Raw genomic sequence first — 26,152 nt, 5'->3', positions numbered from 1 at the left:
TGTATTTCAAACTGGAAAGGGCAACCTCTGGTTTGGGGTGGAATTTACTGGAAGTAGAGGAAAGTCAAGAGCTCCTTTGGGTGGAGTCTCCATTTGCTTCCAGGTCTAGAAATCAAGGTCCAGGACACTCTACGAGCACCTGTGCAGACCAGGGATGCTGCGCCCTGTGTTCACCTGGGCTTTTGTTTCTTCCTCCACATGAGTTTGGAGGTGCGTCTCTGCATGGAAATCATGTCAGGAGCGTTCTCCCGTGCTTCTGTCCTGCACTCACCCCTGCTTCAGCAGGTGGCAGCTGATGGGCCTCTGTGGTGTGACCCACACGGCCAGGTCACCCTTGCATTTCCTTCTGGTCCCCAGGGTCACCAGGGATCTGAGACAGGCTGGTGGCTATTTTTTGGTTCACTGTTCTTGACTTTGGAAATGGACTAGCTTTTCCAGGAAAGCCCTTCATGCACGTCAGGTGCCCCCACGGTCAGAGCCAGAGCCACTTCTTATGCTTCTTTTGTGAAGGACACATGACAGAATCACACTTTTAGAGCCACACCTTTATTGCAATGCACACTGGAGAACTTCCTGTTCAAAACAAGCAGCAGACTGAACTTACATACGTGCATATCGAATCTCCCATGCAGAGTGCAAACCAGTGTGTTTTCATCGGCCATTCTTGCAGGCCAGTGTTTGACTCCCTCCCACCTTTCTGAAGTCTTTTGTGGGACACCACAGAGGAAACAGAGGAAAGGAGGTTGTGATATGTGTTAATTTTATGTGTCAAACTGGGTGGGCCACTGTGCCAAGACATGCGGTCAAAATGTTATTATGAATGTCTCTGTGAGAATGTTTTGGGAGGAGGTTAACATGGAAGTTGGTGGACTTTGAGGAAAGCAGATTACCCTCTTTGATGTGGTGGGCCTCATCTAAACAGTTGAAGGACTGGATTGAACAAGAGACTGAGCTCCTCAAAGGAAGAGGGAAGTCTGCCAGCAGACAGCCCCAGGACTTGGATTGCAATATCAGATTTCCTCTGGGGATCTGCCCACTGGCCACCCTACAGATTTGGGGCTGGCAGCNGAGATTTGGGGCTGGCGGCCTCTGAAATTGCAGGAGCCTTTCTTTATTGAAAACCTCCCTCCCCACTCGCACACAGCCTGTTGGTTCTGCTTCTCTGGAGAACCCAGACTAGTTGTGGGGCAGACAAGGGGCAAGCGAGAGATGTAGTGTATGCTTCTCTGCAGCCGAGGGGCAGGCAACATGTGGTTGCTTCCCACCACCGCAGGGTCTAGAAGAGGAAGATGCAGACGGAACCGCATGGGTAACGTTTATTTTCTGACATATAAAGAACCTTGACTTTGCCTCTTGTCTTGTTTTTGCCACTCGACTGGTTTACTAGGTCTTGCTGAAAGTGAAGATAGAGCCAAGCACTTGATGCTTCGTGACTAAAGCTAAAAAAATGAAAAGCAGGGACGGCAAATGTAGTGTGGGATCTTGGAATAGAAAAGAATGTTAGTAGAAAAACTGGTGAACTCAGAGTGAAGTTCGGAGTTTAGTTAGTAGTTATGCGGTGCAGTCAGTGTGGACAAGTACATTGTGGTCATGTGAGACGATACCGATGGGGGAGGCCAGGGGGAGGGGTGCACCTCCCTTGCGACTCTTCTGTAAATATGAAGCCACTCCAATACTGAACATTTATTTTAGAAAACTAGGAGGTGAATTAGGGTCCGTGGCAGATGATGGTCAAAGCTTAACAGTGACATTATTGCAGATGAGACTGTCTTTCAGTTTATGTGAAAGTATTAGCATCAAATTGCTAACTTGTATGTTCACAGATCTTGAAGAGTTCTTAATGGAAATGACATGTTATTGCTTACTAACATGGTGTAGAATCATCACCTTTCTGTGGTCGGCAGCCGCGGCATTCTTGGCTTGCAGCAGATTTTCAGGGCTGGATGGGCATCTAAAATTGGCGAATATAACCCGTCGTTTCCTACAGTGACCACCAAGCTGGCTCAGAGCCCTATCGCCTGCCTGGCTGCTCCGAATGCCGTTGGCGAGCCCTGGGACCTCCTGAGTGTCTCCCCTCTCTGTCTGAGGACCGCTGCTCCAAACCAATGAGACGAAATGCTTTCAGAATAGAACGAATATGTAACAGGTGCATGTGGTCCCCATGCAACTGCCCTGCACCCTCCCGTCCGCCAGCGCCTTTTGCTCACCTGCCCCCCGCAGGTCCGCACCGGGCTCTTCTCCCTACCGCCCTGACTCGTGTCCTCAGCAAGTCAATTGGGTTTACGAGAGTCACCGGGTTCAAAAGCACTTTCCTGCCCTGTGTCCTTCCCTGAGTCCCCTCCCCAGAGCCAACCCTCTCAGTTCTTTCTACTGTCTCTACTGTCTACTGACCTCGGTTGAAAATTCAGAAACAACAGAAGTAAAACCAGTGAATCGCTGCAGCAGCAGTTACTAAAAGTTTATTGTCCACACACTAAAAAGCTAGTTTGCAAACCAGGAGCACTCAAACCAGAACACGGAGTGAGGCCCAGAGGCAGATTGTCATAAACCCTCTCCTAGGGGGAGAAGTCAGTGACTGTATTCTTCCCAGGGATTGGTCATGATGCTAGAATGTTCTCAAGTTATATGGAACTGGTTAGTGGTTACCTCCTACCAACCTTGGGAAGCAGTTTAAGTTTTGCCTGTGATGTTCAGAGGTACAAGTGAGGGATGACCCAGGTCCAGTCAGCCTTGCAAAATAAGTTAAATCAGGCTTTGCCTGCATGACTAAACTGGTTCTCCCTGCTCAGGAAACCTTCAAGACTGGTCTTCGTTAGCATTTGATTTTTTTTAAAGATTTTATTTATTTATTTATTTGACAGAGATAGAGACAGCCGGCGAGACAGGGAACACAAGCAGGGGGAGTGGGAGAGGAAGAAGCAGGCTCATAGCAGAGGAGCCTGATGTGGGGCTCGATCCCATAACGCTGGGATCACGCCCTGAGCCAAAGGCAGACGCTTAACCGCTGTGCCACCCAGGCGCCCCAGCATTTGATTTTAACAACCTCCATATTTCTGTGTATTTTGGATGCTACTCTTTCTTGGCTTTGGGATTTTAGATACCATCTACTGACCAAGTGCTTTGGAAAGTGAGAATTAACTTGTAACCGATTGACCAAATATTTCTGACTATGTCAATGCTCCATGTCATTACGTAATGATAATTATGTAGGGTGTGTCCCGCTCAGTCCCACGGCCCATGGTCGCTGCCTTTCCGTAGACTGACATACCACAGCATGTCTTCTTGCTGTTGGAATGAGCAGCAGAGAGGGGAGGATAGTGGTGTGGGCAAAAGGCAGTCTCCGAGAAGGTGGAGGGGCGCGTCCAGCACCCGGGCGGGGGGGTATGCTCTGGTGCAGCCAGCCACCTTCATCCATGAGTGGGGTGCCAGCACCGTTGGGGCCTAGGACGAGGGCTGTACTCCGTCATTCCCCCCAGAGGAGAGCCTCTGGGCGAGGGTGGAAGGTGCATGGGTCCCAGGAGGGAGCAGGCCGCGTGAAAGGGTGACTTTGGTGAGCGGGAGGGTAAGCCCTGTGGGAAAAGGGCTAAGTGTGTGCAGCATGGTTGAACGGCCATATGGGTCTGTGGTCTCACTGAGGCCGTCCCCCAAAACTCGCTGTCTCCCTCAGCTTCCATTCTCAGTAGCCCTGTTCTGTCTCTGGGAGAAGACTCTGGCTCAGGAGCGTGGACGAAACCACCCAAATACAGTTACTTCTAACTGGACATGAAAGGTGCTGCTTCCTCGTGCAAATTGGTGTTTGGGGTGAGAAGTGCGTGTTTACCTCGGGAGAAGTACTTTAACCTGCCAAGGATTCGGGCAGCTGCTGGAGGAGAGTTCTGCCCACTTCCTTGCCCTCCTCCTGGAGGCTGGGGCTGGGCAGCCTGCCGGGCACAGAGCCCCGAGGGCTCAGGCCAGCTTCTCAGACAGGACAAGCACCACCCCCGCCAGAGTCCGCTGGTCCATACCACAGTGCCTGGCCTGCCTGCTTCGGGGCTCCACGTGGAGTGTCCCTGACGGCATTTTCTCTACCAATGAGGCCCTGGGAGGGAAGGGAGGCCCAGACTCTGGAGAGGGGACCGGTCCTTTGCTGGTGGCTGCAGTGGGACTGCACATGCTGGTGGCCACAGACAGGGTGGAACAGAGGAGAAGGTGTCTGTAGAGTGGGGTGTGGTCCCCTCCTGGGGGTCGGGATTCTGTCTGTTATCTGGGAGCCCCGGCCTGGGCTGTGTGAAACACGAGCTATGGGGAAGGTGGGTGGGCTTCATCTGTGCCTCGGTGATCCTGGGACAGCAAGGACAATGGGACAGACTCGTGGGGCTCTGTGACGCAGAGGGACAGGCAGAGAAGCCCAGGGAAAGAGGTGACAGGAGACACCCAGGCCAGAGTGGCCCCGCGGCCCTCCACAGACAGGCTCAGCAGTCAAGGCTGGCCCTGGACCCAGGCCGTGGATTTCCTGCAGGGAGGCCTGCACCCTTGGGGGGCTCAGGTTGCATACATGTGCTTTTCCTGAGGCGCCACAATGCTCCCGTGCGCCGGGAGTCAGGGATGGAGCCAGGTGCAGAAGACGCCCAAACCCGAAGCTCCGTGGACGGCAGCCTTCACCGTCATTGGCAATTGGGGTAAAGAGTAAGCTGTGTTTGGGACGGGGGCAGGGGAGAGGGGTGGGGCTGTCACTGCAATCAGAGCACAAGCACTGGAGAGAAAAATAAATACTTTAGAAGGCACTTGACCTTTTAAATGCTGAGCTCTAAAAATAGAGATGGAACGTAGTGATGGCTTTACAGGGGCAGAGATTAAGCCAGGCCCTGCTGAGTGTCTCTACGGAAGGACCTGGCTCCTGTCCCGGATGTCAGCCACTCAGCTCCGCCGCCTGTGCCTGGTGCGCCCCTGAGCCTCCCGTCCCCTGTACCTGGTGTGCCTGTGAGCCGCCCCCCACCTGCCCGAGTTGCCATTGCCTCCTGGCTGGAGCTGAGGCTCCAGACCTCGTCGCTTGGCTTCATCACCGTGTTAACCTTCCCTCTGCACGTTGTAGCAGGGAGGTAATTCTCCAGGTTAGGAAACAGGACTTGCTTACCCTGTTGGGCTTTATCTAAACATTTTCTTTAAACTTCTTTCAAGTATTCGGTTGGAGCCTCCGGTGCTGGGGTCCAGGTCAGAGGTCGCAGATCCACCGTGCTCACTTGGTCCAGGGAGAAGAGGCAGGGCGGGAGGTAGTGTCGTTCCACAGCCGCGCATCCCCTGTGGTCACCTCTCCTCCCTCTGCAAGTGCTGGCTGCCCGCGTCCAGCCGGCCGGACCTCCGTGACAAAGCGGGTTTGGTACAGCTGAGCTGGGAGTCCCATTGGTGTCGTGGTGCCAGGGCCACAGGGAAGGTTTCTGAGCCCAGTGTGCTGGCCTGTCCATCCCCACACTAGCGCATTTTAGCAGAAAGTTCTGTCTGAGCACTTGCCAGCTGGGAATCAGATTACATGGAAAGGCTGTAAATACCCTACTCGTGGCAGCCCCTCCTTGCCCTCACCTCTCCCGGGAGATCGAAGCTGCTGGGACCTTGTGCTCTCTTGGCTTCTCCCTGGAGCAGGCATTTTAAAAGCAAATCAGATGGGAGTGTTTCTCTTATTCCTCGAGGGCTGGGTGAGGTGTGGAAGGGGGACCGGTTGGGCTTTGCTGGCTGGGGGTCTCTGGGGAGGGGAGGACCCCGGACATGCATGTGGTCCTGCCGGGTGATTTAATGCACCACTTCCCTCCCGTCTCCTCCCCGACCATGTGGGGCACAGAAGTAAGCCACCGCTCAGCTCTGTGGGCTCATGCGACACAAGGTCGCCATCTGTGTTCACTGTGGCCCTTTTTGCCAACTTCATGGCAACTTCAGTGGCAGGATGGAGCCAACCATCCTTATTTTTTGTGACTACTTTCTGCACCGGGGAGGCCAGCCCCACCAGCCAGTGACTCACTCCTCATCCACAGGTCCTGATCCAATGCCACTTCCCCGGCCCCTCTGCTCACAGAGCCAAGGCGGGAGGTGAGAACCTGAGTCATTTCCTTCCTGAGTCAATCACCTAACACACGAAGGTGGGAGAGCAGGAAAAACGCTTTCTCAGAGTTCAGGGATTGGCGGGATCCCTCCCGTTCTGTGAGCTGAGCAGGGCCCTCCTGGCCCACTGGCGTCTGTGGTTTGGCCTCTCCCAGGGAGGTCTGGGAGACTGGCAGTGGGCTGTCGCTTGGATGAGGAACTTCTGACCCCAGGTATTCCATCCGTGTCTGCGGACGGCACCCCCAGGGATGGGCCACTCCCCTGCATGCAGCCCAGCGTCTCACCAAGGGCGCCGGCCAGGGTGGGTGACAACTCCCCAGTGTTGGCAGTAACTTACAACCTGGAACGTTCTCTGAGCAGGGCCGGGTGGTGCCCTCCTAGGGAGGTCTCTGGCCTGGCCGCAAAACGGGTGTATCCCAGGAAACAACCTGGCAGCTCTGAAATAGGGGAAGGTTTGGGATGCAGTGTGTTCCCAGAGGTAACGAATCAACCCATTTGCATTTTACCCTTGCCTGAGACCATTAGAGTGTGCCGTTAAACCTCATGGTGAGTCTAGGAGAGCAAGCACCTTATAAATCCACCAGGCTGCCAGCTCAGACCGTGTCTGGTTCCGCCAATACATAGGTTAATGGAGTCCCTTTCCCCTTTTCCCCCAGTGGAGTAAACGGGTGGCTTGGCACAGGGTTCTCAGCTTAGCTGTGCCATCGGCCTCATTGGCAGCTGGGTGAAGCCCACATGGGCCTGGTCAGAATGATTTTCTTTTTTTTTAAAGGGAGATTTTACTCTTTTTTTTTTTTCCTAAGATTTTATTATTTGAGATAGAGTGAGAGAGAGAGACAGAGCACAAGCAGGACAGAGAGGGAGAGGGAGAAGCAGACTCCCCACCGAGCAGGGAGCCCAAAGCGGGACTTGATCCCAGGGCCCTGGGATCATGACCTGAGCCGAAGGCAGATGCTTAACCGACTGAGCCACCCAGGCACCCAGAATGATGCTTTTAATAGACGAAGGACATAAGACAGGTGGGCAGATCAGACTTTCCAAAGATGGCAGGACAGTGTCTCCTGCGCCATCGGCCTTCCTTCAGAATCACCTTGTCACCCCCCACCAAGCTCGGCACCTCTATCTTCCTCTGCCTGGGAAGGGAGCTTGTGATGGAGGTGTGACCAGAGACTGCCGTGTGTGAGAAGGCCAAGGCATGCAGCCTGGGCTGCCGTGTTCAGAGAAGGCCATGGAACCCTGAGGAGGCAGCTGGCTGACCCGCAGATCCCCCCAGCCCAGCCCACGCCACATGGGGCAGATCAGAGCTGCCCAGCCAGACCTCCCCCGATCTCCTGACCTGCAGAATCATCAGCAAAAGAACATGGCAGTTTAGGCTGTTTAGGCTATAAGGTTGTTTGTTTTTTTATTTATTTTGTGTGGGGGCTGTTGTTACTTAGCAATAGAAAACCAGAACATGGGATTACTGAGGAAATTGATTGTATTAATATACAGGTTGTGATGGTTAAGTTTGTGCGTCAGCTTGGTGGAGCGCTCGTCCAGATATTTGGTCAAGCATGATTCTGGGTGTGTCTGTGAGAGTGTTTCTGGATGAGTTTAGCATTTGGTTTGGTAGACTGAGTAAAGCAGAGTCCCTCCCACCCATGTGGGTGGGCCTCATCTAATCAGTTGAAGGTGGACCTTCCCAAGAATAAGAGAGAATTCTTTCTGCCCAGCAATCTTTGAACTGGGACATCAGCTCCTTTCCTGCCTTCAGACTGGAACTACCCCATGGGTTCTCCTGGGTCTCCAGCGTGCTGACATAGCCCACAGATCTTGGGCTCCATAGTCACATGAGCCAGTTTCTTGTAATGAATCTCTCTCTCCCCCTCCATCCTGCATTTCTGGAGACCCCTCCCTCACACACAGCTCACACTAGCAGCAGGACTCTTGGCGATGAAGTGACAGTGACAGTGTGCTTGGTTTTCACTTGTCGGCGGGCAAGGACCATGAGGAAACACTCAGCACCTGGGAGCAGGGGGGAGGGGAACGACATGAGTCCTGGGCAATACAAGGAAGTCTAGGAGGCAGGATCCCTGACCCCCGGGGGCTTCCACTCTGCTCGGAAGACCCCCAGAACATGAGCTGATGGCATGCAAGGGGCTGTGCCGTGGAAACAGTGCGGTAGACAGGCCAGCCGCCCGGGTGGGCTCTCTGGCAACCTGGATTGAGAGGAACGTTTGCTCAGATCCCGCAGGAGAGTGAGCGGTGGTCTGTTTGCTTTGGTGATGACCTGTGCCCCAGGGACCGTCAAGCAGAGTGACGGGAGCCAGTGGATACAGGCCACCTCCTTTGGACATTTCTGGGAGACCTTCTGGGGGCTTCTGGGATGCCCCACAGAGCCGTCCTGGCCATCCTGACCCGGCACTTTCCTGCACCGGCCACCCGCCCCTCTTCCAGCACACCAGCGGAAGGCTCAGATGCTTCCGCGTCCTTCCCTCCGTCAGGACTTCGCAGCCTCCCTGTGTCCCCATGGGGGAGGGGACAGCCATTTCCACGTGAGCCTTGTTGCTTCGGCCGGCCAGGACAGTATGGTCATGGGTGGACTCCATCACCCTCTGCTGGCCCTGCTGAGACTCCCGATGGCCTGAGTTGTGGGCCCAGCATGAACAGGTGCCAGTCTTCACCACTGCTCCTCCAGGCAGGGCCAGAGATGCCATTCAGGTTACAGGAGCCCCGTCGGCCCCTCGCTGGGGCCCTTGCCACCCTCCCTCTCTAGCTCCTGCGAAGGTTCCTCTGGGGCTGCACCCCGCCACGGCTCCCTGCTGTTAGAGCATCTAGTGCCACACGTGGCTGACCCCTTGCTGTGCCAGAGGCGCTTTGGGTCGTGGCCAGGACACAGAAAGCAAATACCCTCCCTTGTTCCAACGCCACGCAAAGCGGCAGTGAGGTGCAGTCTCTCGCCGCTGCCAGAGCCTGGGTGAGAGCGAGCAGAGGAGGCCCACGTGGGAGGCGAGGGCACGGGCCTTCCTGAGCACTCCGCACACGAGGGAGCGCTCAGCCTGCGTCCAGGACACGTGGGCAGTTGTCACGTCACCTCCTTAACTATCGTAGTAACTGTTGCGCCCACCCCAGTTCTCAGTGCACACAAGTACTTTGCTCCTAGGACTGTCCTTCTTCAGATGGAGGCCACGTTGACCCTTCCCTGTTTCTTCAGGGATGGGGGCGGTCAGCCCAGAAGCAAAGGGCCGGACGTTCTAGAAGCTCCGGAGGTGTGTTCGCCGTGGCACGTGGAGCTGGAGCGTGAAGTACCTCCTGTCAGCACATCTCGGCTTGGAACTGGCCGCCTTCTCTCCCCCAAACAAGACTCTTAGGGCACCGCTCCCCGGCCCGCGTTCACATTACTTTACATGTGGGGCTCTTCCGAAATACACTGCTGTGAGCACTGTTTCATATTTGTCTCTTAAGGGCTGTTGACATCACAGCACACTAACAAGAAGGTTTGTGTGATATGCTGAGGGCCTGCGATCCTCATTTGCAGTACCCTGAAAATACTCAACCTGGAGTCTCAGCCAGATTTTGCCGTGTGTGTCTTGGTGGGGGTTCTGGCTACAAAGGACATGTCCCCTGATTCAAAGATTCCCACGGGTTGTATCTGAGCTCATGGCTGTGGAAGCCAGCCTGGTGCCAGCTTCCTCGGGCACCGCCTGACCTCGCTGGCAAGTGAGGGCTTGGTGTCCCTTCTAGAGACTGATGGCAGGTCCCAGGAGACGTCTGCTGTGTGGATGGATGTTGTTCCCTCCCATGGGATTTGTGTCCGCTAGCTGGACTCCCTCCTCCTTTCTCCTCCGAGCACGTCTCCCCACCCCTGGAATGCCTGCCTCGGTGATTTCTAGAATTCCTGGCTGCTCTCCTTGCAAGCCTCCCCATCCTGGTCCTGCCGTAGCCACTGCCTGTCCCGATGGTCTGTGGCTGTCACAGCGGGTCAGCACAGCAGGGCCACGGGGAGTGACACGGAGTGAAGGAGTGGAAGGGTGTTGGTAGAGCCGGGAAAATCCCCGACCAGCCCTCCTGAGGCCGAGGCAGGGCTGGACGGGTCACAAGGGCAGGGGACTGCCGTATGGCACCACGTCTAGTGTAAAGTGCAGGAGAGAGCTGGGCGTGGACCGGGGGGAGCGTGCGGGTCACCCCAGTAAACCACGACCCTCAGGGGGTGGAGCTGCTTTTCCTCTGCCTTGAAAGCCCTCTTTGGGCCAACTCTGTGCCACAGGAGGGGGTTCCACGGGAGAGGGTTCTGGGAAACATACTTCAGGCACGATCCGGGTTAATCATAATACAGAATGCCGTGGTTGGATCTCACGTTTCACTTATGCCGTTCCGTGTCTTGCCGAGGCTAGGTACTGACCACGTACTTTTTGAGTGATAGGAAGGAAATAGGTGAAAGGGGCCAATCCCCTGCTGCCATGAACCCCAGCCTTCGTGTCGGGGCCAGCCGTTGGTCAATTGTAAGTGCAAATGCACAACCCGGTCCCAGGGCTATGCTCAGAGAGGGTCAGAAGCAGGTGTGTTGACTTCTGATAGCCTGTCACTGCAAGTGTGCTGTAAACATGGAGCCATAAGGTACGTGCCTGTGTGAGATGGTACTCTTTCACTCAGAGTAATTCCCTGGAGGTTCACGCCAGTTGTTTTATGTGCTAATGAATTGTTCCTTCCGATTGCTGTGGGGGATTGCACGGTGTGGCCGGGCCGCAGCTTGTTGAGCTGTTCATCCCCTGACGGACACCTGGGCTGTTCTCCGTGTTTGACTCTGACAGAGCCGCTGTGCACATCCACGGACAAGTTGATGTGCGAACGTGAGTCTTCCTGTGTCTGGGATCCACGCTCACGGACGCGATTTCTGGGCCGTATGGGGGTTGCGTATTTCGTTTTATAAGAAACAGCTTCTCCATTTTCCAGAGCGGCTGTGCTATTTTACATTTGTACCAATACAATTTATTTTTTAAATGAAATGTTATTAAATTAGTTGGAGGGAGGGGAATAGTGGTGGGCGTGGTCATAAAAGGTCCACAGGAGGGGTCCCTGGGGATGTGGAAATGTTGAGGATCTTGACCCATGTGCACGTCTGATAAAATCGTGCAGAACTAAACACACACATTGAGTGCATAGAAAACAAGGGGACCCCGAATACGGCCGATGGGCTGCATCAGTGTCGATGTCATGATGTGATCGTGTGCCGATTTTGCAAGATGGTACCGGTGGAGAGACTGGCTAAGAGTAACCGCGTGTGAATCTACAATTACCTAAAAAAAATAACAATTAAAAAATAAATACAATATACGGCATTAATTTAAGAATAAGACCATGGAAAACGTGATAAACTATTAAGATTTAGACAAATGTTGTTGTTACTTTTCTGTTTTTGCTAGCCAAGCGTCGGTCGCTTTTTAAACCCAGACCCCACCCAACTCCACCCCCTCTCCAGTCCATTTTAGGGCACAGAAGAGCGAGCTGGGGAGAATGCAGGGAAATGTGTCTTGGGCGGCTGGGTGCTGCTGAGGGTTGTCCCCGGCAGCCGAGGGAGGGGCGGCGAGGAGCTGCGTGCATCTGGGAGCAGAGAGACCCACGTCTCCCGAGCTGGAACTCCATGGTGGACTCCTTGCACGCTAGTGCATGAAGGCCAAGTGTGAAGTGCACTCCAAGCCCAGCAGAGACGGTGCTTTGCAGTGTGTGTGGGGCTGAACTGTCAGCCTGCCCATGCCTGGCACTGGCGGTGATCACGGGTACCTGCGGATGCTGGAACTCTACAAGAGAGCCCAGGGCCGGGCCTGGACCTTGAGCCTGACCCAGAAGTGCTTGCTGAGTACCACCTGTGCTCTGGGGCTCCTGGGGTGGCAGCTTCGCTCCAGGGAAATGGTGACCTTTATGATCAACTGTCTTATGACCAAAAGCTTTGCAGCATTAAAATGTGATCCAGCTCATTAGGTTGTCATATGAAGCCTATAAATAACTCCAGAAACGAGATCCTGTGACAGCCTTTCACTGTTATTATTTAAAACAAATATTGGTTATTTATAGCCAGGTCATCAACATGGCTATTGCTTTCCGAAGACTCTTATTTCCCTCAGTCTATCCTGAGAAACAACCCAGGTGATGGAGAGAGGTCACGCAGTCTGCCTCCCCTCCTTGGAACCTGGCCTCCTGGGGACATCCTCCTCCTGCCGTCCTTGCCCTGGCTGCCTTCCTGGAAAGCCTACCGAGCCTTCTCTGCCTTCACATTCTTCCCTGTCCGTGATTTTCTCTCCCAGTACGTCTGCCGTTGCCAGAACCGTGAAGGGTCGAAGCTTTGCCCTCCTTGCAAAACAACAAGTCCGCCTGCACCATTTCCTCTCGTTGGCAGAAGACGGGCGACTCCCAGGTCAGAGACAAAGGACAGTTTGCTACTCCAGCACTCACAGCGTCCAGAGGATGGCTGTTTTCATGCTGGTTCCCGAGCCCCAGCTGGATTCCCTGTTCCCCTGATTCCGAGGGGAAGGTGGCATCTGGACGTGCGGGGGGGCCACTACAGAAGCTGCAGCCCAAGCTTAGGGAACTTGACTCTTCGGTAAGCGTGCCTGCCTTTCGTTCTGCAGGGAGGCCTTATCTTTATTATCTCGAACAGTACGCATGCCTGATGTTTGTTCCAGAGGGAGACACTTTTCCTCTCTTCCACTGATCTTTGCAAAGATCGTCTGCAACGAAGAGTGGTCAGCTTCTCCTTCTTGATTCATGCAGAGTTGCCGGAGACCCCAGAGAATCGTCTCCCAAAGGGCCATAGGATAAGTTATTTAGTTAAGTTGTTTTTTTTTTCCTGAATTAACTCCTCCCCCCAATTTTGCACGTGATGGCCTAGTCTCACCTCTGCTAACAAGCCACGGGGACCTGCATGCGGCCAGGGAAAGGTTGTGGCGTGGCTGTCCCTTCAGGGAAGGCAGGAAGCGCAGTCAGCTGACAGCCTCCAGCAGCAGTATTCAGGCTGAGTCTGTTTTCTCCTCGGCCCCAAAGCAATGCCAGGAGATGACTGGGCAACAGGGTCCGGTCAGTCCTGCCCAGTATGGGACTTCTCTGTGTATGCCTTTGTGTGAAGCTTCCTGTTGGGCTGGCGAGGGGGCCTTCTCCAGGCTTCCCTGCAACCTGGGGCTCCCCTGCCCCATCTCCCTTTCAGAGACATCAGGCCCGCACTGGGAAATGAAGGCTTCTTTCCCTGCACACTCTGCTCCCTCTCCCCTTCATCTCACAGGCGCGACGCCAGAGGGATCTTCTGCACACACGACTGTGTCTTGAAGGACCCCATGGACACACTTGATTGCGCCAGCCTCTAAATTGCTCTTGGAAGAATTTTCTGACAAATGTGAGGCTGAGCCAGGCTGATTCGGGCTTCCTCCAAGACCCTCCGTGGTTCAGGAAATCGGAGATTCTGTTGTAAGGCTCTGGAGAGCTCCCCATCCCAGGGACATTTCAGTGCTTACCCTTGTTTTTCAGGAACCTGTCCACAACCCATCAACTCCTCCTGGAAGCCAGAGATAGACTCTGCTCAAGGCCACAGCCTTGGATGGACTCACGGAGTGTCTATAGCTCTTGCTCGTGTTAGAGGCTCAGCTAAAGATTGCTCCCCACCAGCCCTCCATGGCCCTCCTTTCTACCGCTCTTTTTATATTCATTTGTTCATGAATATCTGTATCTTCCACTCGATGGCATATGACTGTAGGATTCTTACATGTCCCCAGTGGCCAGAGCAAAGCCTGGGACATAGGAAGCATTAAATAAAAATTTACCCAATGAATAGCAAATGGCAGATACTCCGAATTATTAATTTGCTACATCCTGAGCCTAATAACAATTCCAACCCAAATTCCTGGCTCCTAATATTTTCAATTCCTTGCGCTCACGCCTCTGTCAGATATGCGTGGCGAGTTATCCTCTAAAGCATTATTACTGTTGTGTCAAGAGTTATCAAAGTTACTTTGCTCAGTGACTGTATCAGTTGTCACTCCTGCCACGGAAGAGAACAGCAGTAACCTGCCTGCTGCTGCTGTCACTCGGGAGCCGTGGGCGTCACACAACAGCCTTTATGGCCTCCGGGAAACATTTATCAGCATCTCCGTGGGAGTCATTCCAGCTCCAACCCTGCTAAGAAATGGACTTCCTCTGTGGTCACCTCTGGGAAAACCCACAGAGATGAGAGGGATATCCGTAGCCTGAGGGATGTCCCCAGAAAGGGGAACAGTTGGGACCGTGAAACTCTTGACTTACTGTTAAGACAGAAGAACGTTCTCTGATCGTCCTGATGGCCGTTCCTGGGAACACGGTGCCCCGGCCTGCTCCACCATCTCAACCCCTCTGCAGTGGGCCCTGGTGATTTCAGGGCCCTAGCTCTGCTCTTTGCGCAAGCCAACACCCTTCCCAAGCACACCATGTTCCTGGACAGTCCAAGTTTGAGGTAGTCTTCAAATCTCCGGAGGGGACGAGTCCAAGCTGGCCGTGCCCTTGCACGGCAGGCCCACAAGTCTGTACGACCCGATTTTCAGTGTGGCAGCTGGGAGGATAGTTTCTGATATCCACCTGCGTGTGTGAGGAGTCATCTGGCCCCTATTTCTTGCCCTGACCATGACCAACCAGCACAGGGCCTGAGATTTGGGTGACTGCCAGCAAAAGATAAGGGATAAGGCATGAGTTGGCCCTGTGCCCCATAAAATGATTTTGCAAGTACCAGGTAGGCTTGCTCAACGCAACCCTCCCCTTAGCCCACCATGACTAATTCCACTCTCTGCTTTTGTGGGCTTGGACTACGGTCCTTACTTACCTTTGCCGTGGTATGTGAAATAGCGTCTTCCAGTTTGTCCTCGGCACTCTCTCTTACCAACTCCCTGATGGCCATTTGTGGATCCTTAACTTTGTGTTTTTCCTGCTGTGACCGCTGCTAACATTGTGGGGCTGGTGCTTTATTTTTGTACTCTGAGTTATATCAACAGTTTTAAATAAAAATGTGATTATACTGTGTGAATTCTTTGCTAGTCTGCCTTTCTCCGTCAATATTTTATTGTGAGAACACTCCCATTTCTTCTAGAGATCTTCAATATTTAAGTTTTATTTGTCGTAAGGTATTTATTCTGGGATTATGCCATTAACCGTAATTTATTTGGCCAGCTCCCATTTTCTGACATTTAATGCTGTTGTGAAAATTATACTATTATCAGTAATGCTACTGTGAATCTCATTTGGTATAAATCTTTGTGCATTTGTCAGGATCATCTAGGCTTGATCCGATAATAAACAACCCGCAAATCTCAGTGGCTTAACACAGCAAAGGGCTGTCTTCGGTCACTTACAAGTCCGGCCATGGGAGCTCAGCTCCAACAGTCAGGCTGTGGCAGAGGCTGTGGGCTCCAGCACCTCCAAGTTTGTTTTGGGAGAGCCCCAAGCATGTGGGGAGCTTGCATGCTCTTCTGGGCTTGGCCAGGATGGGAAGAGCATCATTTCTGATCACAGACCCTCAACCCGAGCCAGTCCCAGGGCCCAGCCAGCGTGCCAGCGAGGTAGGAGCCCAGCAGAGAGGAGAGCCAGCCGTGGGTGGGCAGTGGTAATGTCCCCCTGCAGAGGGAGAAGAAAAACAGCCAGAAGACGTAAATTTGCAACGTTAGGAATGTAAGAAGGCAGGTCATTAAGGATAAAGATTAAAATAAGAGTAGGGGCGCCTGGGTGGCACAGCGGTTAGGCGTCTGCCTTCGGCTCAGGGCGTGATCCCAGCGTTATGGGATCGAGCCCCACATCAGGCTCCTCTGCTGTGAGCCTGCTTCTTCCTCTCCCACTCCCCCTGCTTGTGTCCCCTCTCTCGCTGACTGTCTCTATCTCTGTCGAATAAATAAATAAAATCTTTAAAAAAAAAAAAGGAGTAAAACTAGGAACAACAACAACAACAAAAAAAATCCAACAAAACAAAACAAAAAACCCAGAGAGGATAATTATCTCTAAAAATGTAATTCAGCAAAATTCCAAAGCAAAAAGAATCTGCAGAGACCTTTAACCATTAAAGAAAGGTTGCTAGCAGTTTAGCACAAGATGCCAGGACCGGACAGTTTCATAGGAGAATTCCGCCAAACGGTCAAGGAATAGGTATCCCGATGTTGCACAGAACGATCCAGAGAATAGAAAGGAGGCACTGATTTCTGACTCATGTTCTGAGGTGAGTTTATTTTTTTCTACCAAAGCAGACAACGACAACATGAGAAAGAAGATTTGTCGTCCTCATAAATGTGGACAAGAAAACCCTGATAGAGATTAGCCAACAGAGTTAAGCAATTTGTAAAAACAAATCGATCCTGACGAATCTGGGTTTTTTAAGGAACGTGAGATTATATTTGACAATCTATTTATGTAATTCACCACAGTAACAGTTTAAAATTCTACATACATTCACAGCACAAACTCATAGGAAATTGGGAGTAGAAAGAAATCTCTTAACTTCATAGAAGAAAAAAAAATCACTACAAAATACCTATAGCAAGCAGGTTCCACTGGGGAAACCTTAGAATGTGTGTGTCTGAAGTCTGAGACAAACTGAGAATGTCTACCATCACTCTTGATCCAATATTTTACCTGAGCTACTTATTATCACAAGATATTGGGAAAAAATGACAAATGCCAGAATTCCCATGAGGGAAGAAAAGCCAAAATTTTCTGTAGATGAGAAGATTGTGTACATAGAAAAATCCAAGGGAATCTTCAGATGAAAAAAAAAAATCACTGAGGGCGTTCAGCTATTTTTCTGGACACAAGATGAGTGTGCAAAATCAATGTGTCATTCGGAACAACAGAAAACATAAAATGCAATTTAAGAAATATGCCATTTATAGTGGCCACAAAAATACATGGTAACTATGCAGAAATCTAACCAGAGCTGTGAAAGGTCTTTATGAAGGACATTTCAAGGTGTCATTGAAGTACGCGAAAGAAGACTTGACTAGGTAGACTAATGTAAGAATTCGATGGATGGGAAAACTCAACAGCATACAGATGTCCATGTTCCCAAATTAACCGAACAATTGTTGCTGTCCAACAAATATTTTGGAGAAATTTTAAGAAGCTGATCAAAAACTCACATGGAAGAAGAAATGGCATAAAATAAGCAAAATTAATCAAGGCAGGAGAATTTGCTTATTAGATGTTGGGACTTCTTATAAAGCTATAATAATAGACAAATAAATCAGAGGAAACAGAGAGCTTGGAAGCAGACCCCTGCGTCTGAGGGGGATTTATATATGCGGGAGGTGGCTATGTAGATCAGCGATATGATAAACAGTTCAATCAATGCAGCAGGCAGAGTGTCAGAAAACATAAAATTAAATCTCCATCTCACACCACAAACATAACTCCAGGTTGATTAAAGACCTAAATGTGAAAAAGCGAAGTTACAAAAAATTTTTTGATGGTATACACAGGAGATATTTATGATCTTAAAATTGTCACGGATTTCTCAAAAGACAAAAGGCAAAAACATAAAACAAAACTTCGATCCTTTGTGCTACATTAAAGTTAGAAACAAGCATAGAAGACAATGTTGAGAAGCGAACACAAGTTTGCAGTCTAGGAGATATTCTATTTGCAAACATATAGCAGACCAAGGATTAGTATGCAGAATACATAAAGAACTCTTCCAGTTTCTAAGAATAAGCAAACAATCAATGGAATAATGGAATAATGGACAAAAGATATAGACAGGCAATCCACATGTGACATATCCTCAAAGACCAACAAACATGAAAATGTGCACAATCTCACTAGTAATAGAAGGTGAAAATTACAACAGATTGGGAAAGTAACAGCTGGCAGTACTCTTTGAAGGTGGATGTTGGGGCTGGGAACTCTGACTTTGATGGTAGGAGTACAAGGAGCTGACTGTGACGAAGGGCAGGTTGGCGGCATCTAGGAGAAGATATGCATCCCTTATGACCTGGCAGCTCTGCTGCTGGTGACTCCCTAGAGAGGCCCGTGGAGATACCCACGGAATCAGGCATGGCAGTGTAGCTCATAATAGTAAACACATAAATGGTTTTAATGTACATATCCAGAGGAATGGATCAATAAACTTTGGTAAAAGCCATATAATGTGGATTGTATGTTTTTCTATTCACTAAAAAGAACAAATTGACATTGATAAATCTCAAAAACATAATGTTGACCAAAGCAAGTAATTCACAGAAGGGTATTTACAACATGATAATATTTATAAATAATTTTATAAAGCCAGAACATACTGCACATTGTTCATGGATACATAATAAAGAGGGCAAATATAAAAGTATGTGTGGGACTTATAAGCGCCATAATTAGGACGGCAGTTACTCTGGGGGAAAGTGTAGGAGGGATGTGATTGGGGACGGGGTATTCAGGGGTCTTTAGCTATAATGTAAAATTTTATTTCTTATGTAACAAAAGACCCACGTGAGATATGATAGACTATTGAGATCCTACAAAGTTGGGTAGGTGATCCATCGATTTTGTTATATTATTTTATTTTCATTATCATTATTATTACTATTATGATATGTTAGTCACCATACGGTACATCCTTAGTTTTTGATGTAGTGTTCCATGATTCATTGTTTGTGTATAACACCCAGTGCTCCATGCAATATGTGCCCTCCTTAATACTCATCACCGGGCTAGCCCATCCCCCCACGCCTCCCCTCCAAAACCCGCAGTTTGTTTCCCAGAGTCCATAGTCTCTCATGGTTCGTCTCCCCCTCTGTTCCACCCCCTTTCATTTTCCCCTTCCTTCTCCTAATGTCCTCCCTGCTATCCCTTATACGTGAAACCATATACATGAAACCATATGATAATTGTCAATCTCTGCCTGACTTATTTCACTCAGCATAATCTCCTCCAGTTCCATCCATGTTGATGCAAATGTTGTGTAATCATCCTTTCTGATGGCTGAGTAATAGTCCATTGTACATATGGACCACATCTTCTTTATCCATTCATCTGTTGAAGGGCATCTTGTCTCCTTCCATTGTTTGGCTATTGTGGACGTTGCTGCTATGAACATTAGAGTTCTATCATTTTCTGTATGCTTGAAATATTTCAAAGTAATAATCTGCAAAAAGAACATCTCTTTTGATCATTTTTCAAATATAGTGTGAAATAAAATAATTGATAAAAAGAGAAATCTTTGTCATCTCTTATTAACATTTTACAGCAAAATCTAAGACCACAAACACTATCTTTAAAACTTCATCTCCCTCAAAATAAATATTGCCTTTGACTTTTTAAAAACCTTTAAGAGTTTTATTGAGATATGATTAACATACCACCAAATTTACCCTTCCAACGTGTGTAAATCAGTTTTTAGTGTATTCATAGAGTTGTGCACAATTATGTAACTTTAAAACATTTTCATCACCCCACAAGGAAACCCTGTACCCAGAAGTCACTCCCCATTCCGTGTCCCCCTGCAACCTACTTTCTAATTTCTATGGATTTGCCTATTCTGGACGTTTAATATCCAGAATAATGCAACACATGGCCTTTTATTTCTGACTTGTTTCACTTTGCATGTTTTCAAGGTTTGTCCATGCTGTAGCGTTGTCAATGCTTCATTCCTTTTTATTGCCAACTAAGAAGCTGTTTTGTGGATATACCACATTCTGTTTATGAATGTATTAGTTGATAGACATTGGGTTGTTTCCACTCTTTGGCTATTTTGAAAACGCTGATCTAAACAGCATCCTACAAGTTTTGGGGTGCCCATATTTTCACTTCTCTTGACTGTGTCCCTAGGAGTAGAATGGCTGGATCACACATAACTCTACGTTTACCATTTTGAGGAACTGCCAAACTGGTTTCCAAAGTGGCTGCACCATTTTACATTCCCACCAGCAATATCCGTGAATTTCCCCACATCCTCCTCCACACTTGTTATTGTCGGTCTTTTTAATTTTAGTCGTCCCAGTGTGTGCAGAGCAGTATTTCCTTGTGTCTTTGAGTGGCATTTCGCAAGGAGTAGTCCTGCTGAGCGTCTTCTCACATGCTTATCAGCTGGTGGTGTATCTTCTTTGGAGAAAAGTCTATTCAAATTCTTTGCCATCTTTTAAGCTGGGAAGTATGAGCTTTCTGACTATTTTTCTTTTTCAAGATAATTTTGGCTATTCAGAGTGCCTGGCATTTCCTTAGGAATTTTAAGATTAGCCTGTCACTTGAGGGGAGAAAAGCCAGCTGGGACTGCGATAGACAGTAAGCTTTTCCTATCTATGAACACAGGATGTCTTTCCACTTACTTTATTTCTTCTTTAGTTTCTCTTAAAAGTGTTTTGTAGTTCAAAGTGTAAAAATACTTTCACTTCTTTTGTTAAATTTACTCCTAGGTATTTTATTCAATTCGAGAATGTTTTAAAATGGCATTGTTGGGGCGCCTGGGGGGCTCAGTCAGTTGAGCATCCGACTCTTGATTTCAGCTCGGGTCATGATCTCTGGGTCGTGGGATCGAGCCCCACGTCAGCCTGCCTGTTCACTGGGGAGTTTGCTGCCCCTCTCCCTCTGCCCCTCCCCCACCACTTTCTCTCCAATAAGTAAATACATAAATAATTTTTTTAAAAAAAATGGCATTGTTTTCTTAATTTCACTTTTCAATCGCTCGTTGCTAGTGTACTGAAGAGCAGTTGATTTTATATATCGATCCCGTACTCCGCAGTTTGTCTGAACTTGTGTATCAACACCAGTCGATTGTTGTGTGGGTTACTTAGGATTCTCTATGTACAAGATCATGTCGTCTGTGTGTCAAGATGGGTTTACTTCTTCCATTCTTCTCCTTCTATTTACTTATTTATTTATTTTCCCCAGTTGTCCCAGAGAACATCTTTGTTTTTTAAAAAAATATCTTATTTATTTGAAGGAGAGGGAAAGCAGGCTCTGCGCTCAGCCCGACCTGGGGTCCAATCCCACAACCCTGAGATCATGACCTGAGCTGAAACCAAGAGTCGGGCGCTCCACTGACTGAGCCACTCAGGCACCTCCATCTTTGTCTTTTTTTAAAGCAGCACACTCAAGGGTAAACTGAGGGTAGCCTGATACCTCATTGATTCCGAATTGAAAGGAGCCTTAGAAATCATTCATTCCCTCATTTCTCTATTTGGTAAGTATTTACTCACTGCATCTAGTGTGTTACGGGCTGCGTGCTGGAGTTAGAGCAGGGAGGAGGGCCCTGCCTTCATGGAGCCGACGGGCAGGTGGCAGAGGCAGTGAAAGAGGTCGACAGGTCACGAAGCAGGCTGGTTAGGCTTGGATAAGATAATATGAAGGAGATAATCATGGGCACGGGAGAGAGGGCAGCTTGGGGTGAGGGCACTGTGATGCCTCAGGTACCGTTCTAAGGAGGTCATTCAGGTTAACCCTTTACCTGTTCTAGGGGTTCTCCCTACAAATCCCCCAGCAGGTGCTCATCAGGACTTGACCTTAATACCTCCCAGGAGAGGTAACCCATCACCTCCTGTGAAAATCCATTCGGCCGTGGGTCTACTGCACTTGTACAAAGTTCCTTCCTAGCACTGGACCCGATTCCCCCCCTCCCTGGTCTCAATTACTTCCCCTGGAGTGTGTTTCTCTGCATAATTGTGCATGGCCAGTCTGTCCCCAGGCAGGGACGGTGCTGAGGAACAGCCAGTGCGAGGACTGCCCTCGGCGTTCTGGAACCAGTGGGGCCATCGCTGCTCCAGTGTACAGACGGGAGCCTATGACTTGGAGAGGTACAACTCTAGCCAGAAAGAGGTGTCAGGGCACCAACCTAGACTTGCGCGGTCTGAGGCCACTTCTTTGTCACACCAGGCTCCCCCCTATGCTGGAGAGGGTGAGAGGGAAAGAGCAGAGGGCTGGCATCCCCACTAGAGGAGGCTTGGAGAGCCTTTGACACAGTGACACTGGGAATGCCAGCAGGGCAACACATGGACTTGCTTTTACTTTTGGAGTGGGGACAGAACACAGCCGAGCCCGTGCCGTGGGCAGACCCCAGGCACTGAGAGAAGCCCGGCGTCACCCCGTCTCCCGACGGCTCGACCGACGGCAGAGACGTGCTCGGGCTGTGAGTATGTGGGTCTGATTTGTGACAGTTCGCTGATGTTCTGGCAACACGACGACTCATTCCGCTCAATTAGACAGTTACAAATTACTGATAAAGCACAAGGGATTTTTGTGACGTTTTTAAAGCATCTCGAAACCGAAATTGATGTCTGGTTAAAGACAAGAAGAGAGAACTAGCATAGCATTTCCTTCCTGTGATGGGTTAGATTTGAACTCTTAAACGAAGGAACCAATTTGGTTTGTTTCTTCTGCAGCCTCCCTCCCGCCCGTGTGGCGGTGGAGACAGTGAAAGCCGTCTCGGGGCGGCGGCTGAGCCAGCTCTGGGCCGCGCGGGAGCCCCCGCAGCTGGCGTCGGGCACGGAGCTGTGCTCCAGCTCCCTCGCTTGCAGTGGGGTGATGACGTTCCGCGGGGGTAGCGGAGGAGGCGATGAGTGCCAGTATGTCAGGTGTTCGGGCAGGGCCGTCACAGGAGCCCCCGCGAACAGACGTCACTCTAGTTTCACCCCCAGCGATGTGACACCAGCGCATCGAGACTCCAAGTTTATTATTGTTCACACTCGGGTGAGTGAGACCTTTTATAATATTGCCCTTTGAAAGAGGCATCTGGATGCAGTGGAACAGACACTCGGACACTTCCTACTCCTAACTGGGGGGTGTGCCTGTGCCGGGCGGGCCCCACATCTCTCGCACTGAAGCTTGCTTTGCTTTGTGACCGTACCGAATACTTACAGGTATCAGAGAAAAAAATTCCTCTGGAATGGAGAAGTTTCCACCCAGTTATGTGGCAATTTGAAATAACCATCCTGGATTTCCTCCAGTTTTTCAGAGCTATTCATTTAAAAAAAAAATGTATTGAGCATCAGTTTCTAGTACGTTCTAAGACACCGTGCTAAGTGGCAGGGCTATCTGCAGCCTTCTAAGGTTTAAAATCTGTTTGTGATTCCATCTGTAACTCCGTCTCTCCGGAGGTCAGAAACCCGGTGTAAATATACTTGCCAGGAGGGCAGTGAACTTTGGGGGCAAATTGCACAGGAAGTGGCTACGTCCGTCCTCTTCGCTATCTCCATGCACCTCCTCTCACCTGTGCCCTGACCCCCTGGCCATCACTCGGGTGGGCAGGGACCGCGGATTTTCGATAGGAACCGGGACAGGGAGCTTTAGTCAGATGACGGTGGGTGTTTGCATGGAGGGGGCACCCAGAGTCTTGGCTGGGTCTGTGGGGGTCCAGGCAGCTCATGGGAAGCAGAGAGGCCATGAACCAGCAGAGGAAGCTGTTTGCCCAGAGAAGCAAAGTGGGGAGCCCAGGAGCCCCACACAGAAGGGAGAATGGCAGGAGTCTCCTCAGGGCCAGTTTGGGAAAATCCCGATCCCCCAGGGCCCTTGGGTGCCCCTGAGACTGAGGCTCAGGCTCCAGCCCAAGAGACCGCTGTCCTGCGCGACACGGGCTACCTGGGGTGGCCGATGCACTGTGCCACACGTCCCTTTCTCCTGGGAAAGCTGGTGGAAGGAGAGACTGTTCTATCAGGACCACGGCACTGAGAGTCACTCCCAGGGCTATGTGGTGGCAGGTGCAAGGACATGGTGTTCAGGGGGACAGAGTCCAAAACCCAGCCCCAGTTGCTGTTAGCGTGGGAATGTCATTGACCTTGAGTTTGTTTTGCATCTACAGAGTAAGGAAAAAGATACCAGCACCATGGGGTGTTATGGGGACTAGAGGTGATGGCGAGTGGGACAGCAGCTGGCGTCCTGTCTGTCCACTCATGTGTTTATTTACAAGTGCATTTGGGTGACTTGCACTTGGGTGCAGAGCTGTGTGGGGGAGAGGAGAGAGGAGGAGGAGGAGAGGGGAGAGAGAAGGGAGGAGGGAGGGGAAGGGAGGAGGGAGGAAAGGGAAGGAAGGAAGGAGGAGAGGGAAGGGAGGAGGGCGAGGAGAGATGGGAAGGGAGGAGGGCGGGAGGGGACTCACACGCACACACACCCTCACACCTCATGGGTACATCATGTTCACACACATCATACACACATGCTTATACAGTTGCACACTTGCACACTTACACATACCCACATGCACTCACACCAGCATGAATACACACCCACCTGGCCCTGGGTGAGAGCACCCCAGCCGCATATCACCCCATGCCACAAACCCTGCTATCCGAGGTGCGCACATGCTGGTGACCCCAAGTCTCCCACCTGCTGGATTATAAGGTGCCTCCGACACCTGTTTTCAGGGACTCAGGCCTGCCCAGCAGCAAGACGCCCTCCCCCCCGCTCCCACACTGCAGAGCCCCTTGGAGGGTTCCAGGCTGCCCAGGGCCATACAACCGGCCTCTTCTGAGTGGGAGCGGCACACCACAGCTTCCTGTCCCACGTCAAGGTGTACGGGTCGTTTCTTGGTGGTGTGTTTGTCCTCAGGACCGAAAGAGCTCCACAACATGCCGTGGGAAGTTCAGGGGTCCTGCCTGCCGACCACCGGCCACTCCTTTGTTGGAACCAGTGGAGGCAGGGCTTTCTTCCCGGGGAAATCAGGGTCCCTGCACCTCCCCCCTCGCCCACGACGAGCCTCACACAAAGTTCCCGCCAGCCCAGCAGCCCCGGGGACGTGGAGCCAGCAATGTTGAGTCTCAGTGCAATCATTTTGCTCAGACCCCTCGGCCCCAGGCCGGCCAGGTGTGTGCTTCTATGAATACATAATCACTCAAAGTTCAACTCTTGATCTTTCTGATCAGACACCGTCCTTGGAAGGCTGGCTGGCAAAGCAACGGGTCATTTCACCAGTCTCCTCTTCCACCAGGAAGCCAGCCCACGTCTGCAAACATGTCCTGCGTTGGGTGCCCTATGGTCCATTGTGTAGACTGAGCCAACGCCGGGTGGCCATCATCACACCTTAGCTCTGTGTCCTCGTCCAGAGCAAGCTGTCTGACCCCACCCCTGCAGCTGGAGCGCCTACGGCCCTCGCAGGCGACTGCCAGCCTCCGGCTCCAGACGGGCCCTCGGGTGACTTCAGGACCGCCCCTGACCCCTGAGCTGAGTCCACAACACCCCCCAGGTGCCCTCACCCAGCCTCGCAGGCCAGACCCCTCATCTTCACCCTCATCCCATCTGGGGCTGGGTCAGCGGCCAGAAATGGTCTCTACCTAGCGCAGGCTCAAGGAAGAGAGAGGCTGGTCCTGCCCCTCTGTCTATATATTTTTTGATAGGTCAGCTAATTTATTCACATTTTTTTAACTTTCTTAGTTCGGAAGCTGACTGAAACTTATAGGAAACTTGCGGAGGTCATAAAGGGATGCACCGTAGAGATTCCCCTGCTGTCAGCATCTCTGCCACCGGCACGGGAGGTTGGGGGTGGGACGGCTATCCAAACTGAGAACTGGCTTTGGTAAAACAACGTCAACCGACCCAGATTTCAGTCCTGCCCCCTGCCGTGCCCTTGCCTCTCCAGGACCCCACATTGTGTATCGCTGTCCCCTTTTCAGACTCCTCTACGCGGGATGGATCCCAAGTGTGTTCTGTCCGTTTTGCAGGGTGTGGGTCCGGGCTTTGCTCCTCGGTGTGTTTACCTGGGGTTCTCCCTGATTAGGCTGGACTGTGGGGCAGGGAGAGCAGGCTTTGCTAGTTGCTGCTTTGACTTCGGGCTCTGGTATAGCTCGCACAGCACTGCTACGGTCTTGAACCATCACATTGTTTTGCATTAATTTCAATTTTTTAAGTATTGCACTAAAATATTATTTGTCTCATGACTGAAGTTTTGCCCTCCCCCTGTTGTATTTTGCTCCCAAAGCAATCACCTCCCTTGCCTCCCCTTCACCTGCCCCTGGGCCAGCCCAGTACCTGAAAACAGGAGTCAGAGGCACCATATAGTCTAGCAGGTGGGGGACTTGGGGTCCCCGGTATGCTCCCACCTCAGACAGCCAGCTTTGTGGCATGGGGTGGAATACAGCTGGGTGGTCTCACCCAAGGCCCAGTGTGTGTGTGTGTGTGTGTGTGTGTGTGTGTGTGT

General features: G+C 50.9%; 1 protein-coding gene across 9 annotated transcripts in view; it reads left to right on the top strand.

The window, feature by feature from the left end:
• Positions 1-26,152, top strand: part of AUH (AU RNA binding methylglutaconyl-CoA hydratase) — a 397,505-nt gene that overhangs the window by 276,407 nt on the left and 94,946 nt on the right. The window contains exon 12 of one of the 9 annotated variants that reach the window (XM_034646760.1): positions 9,263-11,348. The exons of the other annotated variants lie outside the window; for them this stretch is intronic. Within the exon in view, the coding sequence (XP_034502651.1) occupies positions 9,263-9,306 (44 nt within the window). The 3' untranslated portion in view covers positions 9,307-11,348. Of the gene's footprint in view, positions 1-9,262; positions 11,349-26,152 lie in introns of those variants that run through there. 9 annotated transcript variants of the gene reach the window in all.

This window comes from Ailuropoda melanoleuca, chromosome 17, assembly GCF_002007445.2.
Source record: "Ailuropoda melanoleuca isolate Jingjing chromosome 17, ASM200744v2, whole genome shotgun sequence".
NCBI lineage: Eukaryota > Metazoa > Chordata > Mammalia > Carnivora > Ursidae > Ailuropoda > Ailuropoda melanoleuca.
Note: the sequence above shows the minus strand (reverse complement) of the source record. Positions and strands in the feature narration are given on the sequence as shown.